The 9,976-nt window shown below is 44.1% G+C and overlaps 1 protein-coding gene across 1 annotated transcript in view; it reads right to left on the reverse strand.

Moving 5' to 3' along the window:
- Positions 1-9,976, reverse strand: part of LOC137562092 (serine-rich adhesin for platelets-like) — a 55,304-nt gene that overhangs the window by 23,408 nt on the left and 21,920 nt on the right. The window contains exons 2-3 of the mRNA XM_068273428.1: positions 9,133-9,231; positions 5,497-5,595 (exon numbers count right to left, since the gene is read on the reverse strand). Coding sequence (XP_068129529.1) covers positions 5,497-5,595; positions 9,133-9,231 — 198 coding nt within the window. The remainder of the gene's footprint in view (positions 1-5,496; positions 5,596-9,132; positions 9,232-9,976) is intronic.

Below are 9,976 nucleotides of genomic sequence, written 5' to 3' on the forward strand. Positions count from 1 at the left end.
GCACGCAGCCTAACTGGACGAAAATTGTCGTCCAGTTAGGCTGAAGTTGTTAAATATGCAAAGAAAAATGTTTTTTATTTTATAAGCAGTTATACTCAAATAGAACACGTATTAGTTGTACACTAGGTCCTACTTCCCCTGGTATACTAACATAGTTCCTTTTCAAAACCTTCAGCCAGTTTACTTTCCATATTACCACAGTTAAAATGTTAACGAAAATTCACAAAGAATACCCGTAAAAAGTCCATTAATACCTTTAATGATTCCCCCCCCTCCACATTTAGCTGTAGGTAGTTGGCTTTGCCCCTACAGCCACCCACTCTCATCCTATCTCCAAACTCTTCCTACAAGAGAAGGCAGGCTGGCCTCTCTATACCTCTATACCCCTCATAAACGGGTCTCCTCTCCTCATACCCACCCTTTCTAGCCCTGATAAAACAAATTGGCTGTAGGTTACTAATATTTTGTTCAGTATTCCACCCATTACTGTCGTCTCTTATTCATCATCTGAACAATATATGTGACAATGTATATCTATCCATGTTAACTGAAAAAGAACATTCAATGCATTGTATTATGTTTTACCTGTTTTCTTTCTAAAAATAAATAAAAATTCAATTTTGAAAAAAAAAAAAAAAAAAAAAAAAATTTGACTGCTTCCATGAATGCAGGAAGTAGACACACTGCAGATTTATTGCAGGATTTGCACCAACTGTAACAAATAAATGTTTTTTTTAAAGAGAAAAAAAAAAAAAATGTTTTTTAAACCTAGAAAAATGACAATTTAAAAACAATATTTTTTTGTATATTTAAAATCTATTTTCTCAAAAACTAAATGGTCTTTTTGAACAATTCTTGTAACTTGTACCCACTATTCTTTTTAGCATATGTAGCAATAGCATGTATGGTGGCTTTGCTATTCACCGCCAATTTCGGAACAAAATTGTGCATAAATGAATGCGTAATTACGATTAGGGACAATAACCTATGAAATTAATTATGCATATTCCCACGATATTTCACATTACGATTAGGATGCGTAATTGCGTATTACGATGCGTAATTACGCATGAGCGTAATTTCTGCTCATCACTAGTGTAGCTACAAAAACACGTGATGTGAAGTCTTGTCCACTGTATCGGAGGAAGGGAAGGTTAGTAGTTGGAGCCCCCCTACAGCTCTGGGCCCCCCTGCAATTGCAGGTTCTGCTCCCCTCTAGTTACGGCCCCTGTCTGGGAGAAATTAACAATATTTATGTATTTAAAATGTTACAATTTTTTGTGATTGTTGTCCTTTAAGTCATAAGAAATCTGTACGCACCATACGCTGATTTGACACTCTGTGTTTTCCTTGATTAGATTTATTACTGCAATCAAGATATTGAGAGGATATAACTTATTGCCGCCAATAAACTCTTACTCTTAGGAATGCCTGCTATTTATGAGGGTGTTTTCAGAACAGATGTATAAAACGGTAATTGCATGTTTCCGTGCAAGCTAGTGACATACATAAAGCTGGATTTGCGTAACAGATTTCAATAATGAAAAATAAAGCAAACCTTGTCAACAACAACAAGCAGATTGCACCTTTTTTTCTGTGTGGGCCCCACATACCTGGCCTGATCACAATAGTTTCACATTTCCAATAGTATCACTGTGAATGAAAAGTGGCCGTGGTGAACTAGGAAGCAGATTGACAGCAACAGTGATGTCATCTCTCACCTCAGTTTTCAAGTTCCCTGCAAGCTCTGCATGTCGAGAAACAAGACTATTTTACAAGGTAACCGTCACTATAACAGTCACCATGTCCCCCTTTTCCCCCTGCTTTTTTTGATTTGATTTTGAGTGAGGGATGTGGAAGGACATTGCACTGCACTGTTAGTCCCTCAACAGCCTCACAAGGGAGATTGTGCATTGTGAAAAAAAAAAAATTCCCGAGCATTCCCTCTGAGGTAGTGGAATACCCACAGCCCATCTGTCAATTTAAATGACCACATAGGCAGTTGCCACTCTTAAAGGGCTTCTGTGGCCCTCTTTCTGATTGCAATTTGAATGAATTTATATTTTCCTTTAATAAGTACAAATCTTTTTTTTTACCTCTCTGTGTTGAAAAAGCTGTGCTGTCTCTCCAGCTCCTTTCTAATTATTCGTCTTGTTAGACGAATATTGTGCTGCAGGAAGAGGCAGACTAACAGCAGCTGTCCTCCTTGTCTATTCTTTCCCCTGATGTCTGGAGCATGCACAAAGGTCAATGATGACTCATGATGATGACGTGACAGCAGGGGTAGGGAAAGGCAGGGAGGAACAGCTGCTGTTAGCCTGCCTCTTCCGTCAGCACAATATTCCTCTAACAAGACGAATAATTAGAAAGGAGCTGGAGAGAGACAGCACATCTTTTTCAACACAAGAGAAGTAAAAAAAAGATTTGTACTTATTAAAGGAACATGTCATTTATATTGCAATCAAAAAGAGGGCCAGGGAAAACCTATAAAAGTAGAATAATAAACACAGATTGTTATTTTTTGACGCATGACCATCATGTGTACATGTGTGAGGGCAGTTGTGAAAATGTTGCCATAGTGCTCCTTTAACCACTTCAGTACCAGCACCCTCCGCCCCCTTAAAGCAGTAGGATCAGCCATACTATGCCAGGGAAAAAAACACATATATAAGTAGATAAATACTTGATCTACTTACATAACACATGTATTATACTGTCCACGTTTTGATTTCAGTGAATGTTATATAGTAAATTACGAGAATTCTGTTCCTGGTGGGGGCCATGTCTTTTACCCACAGTTAAGGCTAACTCGTGATGTAATTTCTGCCCTTTACTTTTTTTCTTGTCTCCTCCAATCGCTAAGTCGCCTCAGCCTTGCTTGTAAACACAAGTGAGTAGGGGATTAAGTTTCAGATAAGAAGCTGGCAGGGAAATAAAGGGAAGAGGAGGAATAGAATATAGATAAAAAGAACCCCCAGCATGCAATTCTTTGGCACGACTACTAAAGGGCCAGTTAAGTATGTGATAACTCCAAATCATAATAGCAGAAAAAGTTTTGAAAGTTTTTAATGCAGGCTTAGCATCGTATCACTTAATACACTCAGACAAGTTGCTGTTGAAATTTGATTTTTATGGTGACGATACCGCTTTAAGGACCAGAAGGTGCTGGTACAGTAAACTGCCGCTTCCCGACGAATCGCCGCTCAAATCCGCAGCTCCCGCCAGTCACATCGCTCTGTCCCTGCCGCAGGCTGCTCTCTCTGCCGTCGCTATGACGGCAGAGTGCTGTGCGCCGGTCAGGAGCCGCTTTCATTGGCTATTGACCCTGTCACTCAATGTAAGCCAATGGGAACGGCTTACAGGAATGTCAAGGACAGGAGCCAGGTCCGGGCCGAGGCATAGGCTGGAGAGGCGCCAGCCTCAGGGCGCAGTGTAGGAGGGGGCGCAGAATTCATTCAGCTGTCATTCCTAATTGTGTTTGAAGCAGTAAGAAATAAGAAAAGGGGATACATAGCAGTGACTGCAAGCCAGATAACTAGATATTAAGGTGTTGGGGAGGTTGTGGGCCCTGTGGCGCTCTTTGTCTAATAGCAATCAGTGAGTGACAGCTGGGGTGGGAGGGATGGAGGGGCGCACTTTGGTGTCTCAGCCTTGGGTGCTGGAGGACCTTGTCCCGCCTCTGCCAGGAGCCAATGAAAACGGCTCCTGCCCGGCTCACAGTGCTCTGCCGTCATAGAGACGGCAGGGCAGCACATTGCGGCGGGGACAGAGCGGCGTGACGGGCGGGGGCATGCGGTGAATGGAACGTAGAGTTTATGACCGGTCAGAACCGCAGGGCGACCCGCCTGCCGTAGATTTAAACTGCCTCGGTCCGCAGGTAGTTAAGGTGAAGAATTATGAGATGTAGTTGTGTGTCCATTGCACACACATGCTACTTTCTCAGCAGACGTGGCCCCGCCCCCAAACAGCTGCCTTGGGGCCCAGAACAATCTAGTACATGTACAAAGTTTTAGTCTGAACTAGCAGTTATAATCATGTGAGCCTTTCTGGCTGCAGTGCTGTTACCTATTATATTACCAGTATATGTTCTACAGTCAGGGCCCATTCACACCTGAGCGGGAATCGCACGATTCCCGCTCGCGGCAAACCGCTAGCGGTTCTGCAAGAACCGCTACACATTGTAGCCAGTGGCCGTGTTCTCACTGCCGCGGTTGCGGTTAGCGATAACCGCAACCGCGTTGCATGCAGCGGTTTGCCGGCGACGAGCGTTCCGCGATTTGCGATCGTGATTAGCGTGCATAGCACGCTAATCGCGATCGCTCCAAAACCGCCGCAGTGTCCAGTGATTTTTCCGCGCTAATCGCGGGAAAATCACTCCCGCAGAACGCCGGCGGTAATCGCCGGCGTTCTGCGATTGTAAGTGTGAATGGGCCCTTAGTGATCTGTGGACTGACACTGACCTAGATACATGTCTAGACTTGCCAAGATGCAAAGGAGCATCAGTCCAGCTTATACAGTAGTTTGGAGGGCAAGATTGCACCCTCCTGGCATATTGGCGTAGAAGGAAAACACAAACACGTGCCGGCATAACGGTTTATGGAGTAAAGTTATATTTATCATTTTTTATTATTATCGACACTGACAATATGAGGTTAAACAAACATAATTACTGCAATAAGGAAACAACAAGATCACACTTCTGTTACTACTATAGCCAAACAGGAGTTATGCTTTACTAAGATAGAGTTTCAGGAAATGGAAATCCTTTAAATGATGGGTAATAATTAATTTCCAAGATCAATTAGATCCCTTACTCCAATATTTATCACACCCCCACCTGAACTGTTATGTCACCAGGCCAGAGTGATATAACAACATTAACAGGACTCCAGTTATTCTGAACCTTGCACTGGACAGAAGGAAAACAGAGAGGGATGCACCCTGTATGTATTTAGCAAGTCTAGCCTATCTAATTTCCCCTCATCTGTGAAGCACAAGTTGTAATTTTATCTGTCAGCTGTGTCAGCTCAGGAATTTCCTCTGCCATGGCAGAGCTGCTAATTTGTAAACACAGGGTGTTAACCCTATGCCTGCTTCCATTAAAAGCAGGAAGTAGACAGGCTGCTGATTTAGTGCAGGATTGGTATCAGCTGTAACAAAGAAATCATTTTTTTCTTTAAAATGTATTATACTGTCTTATATTGTTTTATGTATTATTCTGGCTGTGGCTGGATGGTGTAATGGTTACACCGGGGCTTAGATCAATGAACGGGAATGGATTTTCCCGTTCATTGATCTCCGGGCGAGCGGGCGGCGGCGCGCACGAGCACGGGGACGCGCGCACGAGCGAGCGGGAGCGCGGGCAGCGGCGGGAGTGTGGGAGGTACGGATATCTCTGTCCCTGGGGGTGAAAGGATGGAAAAAGGGATGGAGATATCCATACAGCTGGGGGTAAAGTGGTTAAGTATAGTAGTTTCATAACAGGATAAGCCATACCTGGTGTAGTGATTATCATGTTTTCACAGCCAGATCCATAGAATCCCGGCTTGCACACACATTTACCATCAATAAGGTCACCTCCAAAAGAACATTCTCCTGTAAAATAAAAATACATTGTATGAAGACATTGGATTAAGGATGCTCAGTTGGATTTTGTGCAGGGCCGGCCTTTGACCTGAGCGACCGGTGCGATCGCTCAGGGCGCCGGTCTCCAGGGGGCGCTCCTGCCGCCTGTGTTTTAATGCGGAAGCTGCGGCCCCGGCTGGGTCCGTCACGCTCCGCCCCCTGGTGCCGCAAACAAACATGCCCGTAATAGAGGGGAAGCTGCGGGGGGGGGGGGCACCCCGACCTCTCCGTCCCTTCCTCTCCGGGCCACCCTCCGAACTCCCCCCTCCGATGCTGCTGCAGACTGCAGAGAGAACAACTCACCTCCCTGGTTCCGATCGCCGGCGCCTCTCACATCACTTGCCGCTGGTCTCCTCTTCTACATTGTCACTGATGCACACTAAACTTTCTGTTAAGCAGGAAGTTTAGTGTGCATCAGTGACAATGTAGAAGAGTAGACCAGCGGCAAGTGACGTGAGAGGCGCCGGCGATCGGAACCAGGGAGGTGAGTTGTTCTCTCTGCAGTCTGCAGCAGCATCGGAGGAGGGAGCACGGAGGGTGGCCCGGAGAGGAAGGGAGGGAGAGGTCGGGCTGCCATCCCCGCAGCTCCCCCTCCACTATGAGGGGGGGGGGGGGCACCTACCTACCTACCTATCTAACTAATCTATACTGGGGGCAGCTCCCTATCTAATCTATACTGGGGGCAGCTACCTATCTAACCTATACTGGGGGCAGCTACCTATCTAATCTAACCTATACTGGCGGCAGCAACCTATCTAATCTATACTGGGGGCAGCTACCTATCTAATCTATACTGGGGGCAGCTACCTATCTAACCTATACTGGGGGGCAGCTACCTATCTAATCTATACTGGGGGCAGCTACCTATCTAATCTATACTGGGGGCAGCTACCTATCTAATCTATACTGGGGGAAGCTACCTATCTAACCTATACTGGGGGCAGCAACCTATCTAATCTATACTGGGGGCAGCAACCTATCTAATCTATACTGGGGGCAGCTACCTATCTAAACTATACTGGGGGCAGCTACCTATCTAATCTATACTGGGGGAAGCTACCTATCTAATCTATACTGGGGGCAGCAACCTATCTAATATATACTGGGGGCAGCTACCTATCTAACCTATACTGGGGGCAGCTACCTATCTAATCTATACTGGGGGCAGCTACTTATCTAATCTATACTGGGGGCAGCAACCCATCTAATCTATACTGGGGCAGCAACCCATATAATCTATACTGGGGGAAGCTGCCTATCTAATCTATACTGGGGGCAGCTACCTATCTAACCTATACTGGGGGCAGCTACCTATCTAATCTATACTGGGGGCAGCTACCTATCTAATCTATACTGGGGGCAGCTACCTATCTAACCTATACTGGGGGCACCTACCTATGGTAGATCCCCCCTTAGTGTATATAGGCTACTAGTCTTGTAGATGTAGGCAGATTCCCCCTTTAGTGTATATAGGCTACTGGTCTTGCAGTCGCAGATCCCCTTTCAGTGTATTTAGGCAGCAGATTCCACCCCCCCCCCCCCCATTAGTGTATGTGTGTGGTGCGCTCACACGCAAAGAGGATGAATTGGGGGGGGCGCCAAAATCTGGTTATGCTCAGGGCGCTGTGAAACCTAAGGCCGGCCCTGATTTTGTGGCACTGAAATTTCCTCATTTTCGATTGGAAATTTCCAGTTGAAACTCGGAAAATGGAATTCGGAATTCCATGGAGACCTGACTTACCGCAATTTGGTAATTTTAGCCCAATCACAGAACTCAAAATCAATGGACCAATTAGAGAATGCAGAAACAACTCGAAAGTATTTGGCCAATCAGATAATGCAAAAAATGTAAAAAAAACGAACACTACCCGGAAATCGGAAACCGATAGAAATCGGATTTCTGCAGAGATACTGCATTACCACAACTCGGTAATTTTATCCCAATCACAGAACTCAGAAGCATTTGGACCAATCAGAGAATGCAACATTTTTCTGCTTTCCGATTTTCCGATTTTTCGAGTTTCCGATACTCTATTTTTTTTCTGTCATTTTTGCATTCTCTTATGCAAAAAACTACAAATAAAATACTACTCAGAAATCGGGAAAATCAAAAGTCGGAAAAACAGAGAATCGCAAATTGCCTTTGGCGGAAATTGGAATTTCTGTGAATCAGAAACAGGCATTTCCAACCATCCCTCTATTGGATGGGAATTTCAGACAATAGTCAGATGGTCTTTCTTCACACTAGTTAACTTTATATTCATTTGTGGGTATTTAGAAAAAAAATATAATACTAAATGATGTCAATATCTTCATTATATCTTTTTCTTATTGGTAAAATAATGTAGAATTAAACAAAAAGGGGCATGTAGCTCATGGCTATCCAATCAATGTCTTGCAAATGTGGCTATAAAAATGATGAGATCAATGCTTGAAGTATAAATATTTTTGTGTTACTCATTTTGAAACCAATAGCTTAAAGCAAAACTTTTAAAAATCTGAACAATATACATGTGAGATAATATTACTTCCATTTTTCTTTATCAACACCAGGTCCGGATTTACCATAAGGCACTGTAGGCATGTGCCTACAGGCGCCTGATGATGGAGGGCTGGCTCCTTCCCTTCCCCTAGCTCCTCCCTCCTTCCTTATGCTGAAGCCCGAGCGAAGTGTAAACGAGAGTTTAGTCATCCGGCTCTCTGCATTCCACTGACAAGATCTCCCTTCAGTTGGGAGCACCACTAGCTACTTAAAGGGAACTAAACTGAGAGAGATATGGAGGTTTCCTATTAAATAATACCAGTTCCCTGACAGTCCTGCTGGTCTCTTTGGATGTAGTAGTGGCTGAATCACACACCTGAAACAAGCATGCAGCTAATCCAGTCTAGCTTCAGTCAGAGCGCCTGATCTCCATGCTTGTTCAGGGGCTGTGGCTAAAAGTATTAGATACAGAGGATCAGCAGGTGAGTCAGGCAACTGGTATTATTTTAAAAGGAAAAATCCATATCCTTCTCAGTTTAGGTTTCCTTTAATACTGAGGGTACTTCTGGCTACCTAATGCTAAGAGCTACCTGTAGCTACCTGTGACGGGTAAGAGAGAAGTTACAGCTGCCCCAGCCAGCACACTTGCGGTGCAGTTCAGCGGGGGTTTGTGGGTTCCTAGAGGACAAAAGGTGGCAGGACGTCAGTGCCTATAGGCTCCTGTGGTGTAAATTCAGGGCCTGATCGGCACCCAATTACAGGAAGCCCACAAGAAGTCTTGGTCTACATGAACACCTTTATCGAGGCAGGCACAAATAAAACTATGACAAAAATAAGAATTTTCAAGGGGAAATCATTTGGAATTCTTGTTTAAGTCAACAGCTGGAACCTCCTCTGTTTTTCTGGGCACTATTCCAGGTTTGCTTAAGGATGTGGGAGAAGATTTCCTTATTTTTGAAAACAATTTAAAGTAAGATAAAGAGTACAATCCAGGTGTACATTTGCGGGACCACAATTTCACATACCTGGCCTGACCACAATGGTCTCACATTGTGTTCCCATGTAGTCATCTGGACACAAGCACTTAAAGCCACCCAAAATGCCACCATTAAAGCATTGCAGGCCTGCAAAGAGAGAAAACAAGGTGTGGGAGCAACAGATTCAAATTAGCACAATTAACAAAAGCTTAACATCGGTTGTATGCAAACTATTTGAGGGGTTACTAAGAGATACTATACAAGACATCATAGTGTAAAATAATCTTATTTCTCAGCATCAACATGGGTTTACTAAAGACAGGTCCTGACTAACATGCTCAGCTTTCATGAGGTAGTGAACGCTAATATGGATATTGGGAATGCTGTAGATGTGATATACTTGGACTTTGCAAAGGCCTTCAACACTGTTCCCCACAAAAGTCTGGTGCAAAAGTTGAGGATGCAAGGACTGGGGAAGAGTCTGTGTGCATGGATAGGGAACTGGCTAATGGAGTTGTGGTCAATGGATCATACTCAAAATGGGAGACTGTTAGCAGTGGGGTCCCACAGGGGTCTGTACTGGGTCCAGTGCTCTTCAATTTATTTATTAATGACCTAGTAGATTCAGTAGTGAGCAATGTTGCTATTTTTGCAGATGAATGATACAAAATTGTGCAGAATCATCAACTCTCAGGAAGATAGTGACATATTGCAACAGGATCTGGATAGGATGGCTATATGGGCACATAAATGGCAGATGAAATTCAATGTTGAAAAATGTAAAGTAATGCATTTTGGTGGTACCAATGGTCTAGCACCATACAAAATAAACGGAATACAGATGTGGACATTAAACTTGGGGAAGGACTTAGGAGTACTCATCGCCAACTAG

This window comes from Hyperolius riggenbachi, chromosome 3 (assembly GCF_040937935.1).
Source record: "Hyperolius riggenbachi isolate aHypRig1 chromosome 3, aHypRig1.pri, whole genome shotgun sequence".
Lineage (NCBI taxonomy): Eukaryota > Metazoa > Chordata > Amphibia > Anura > Hyperoliidae > Hyperolius > Hyperolius riggenbachi.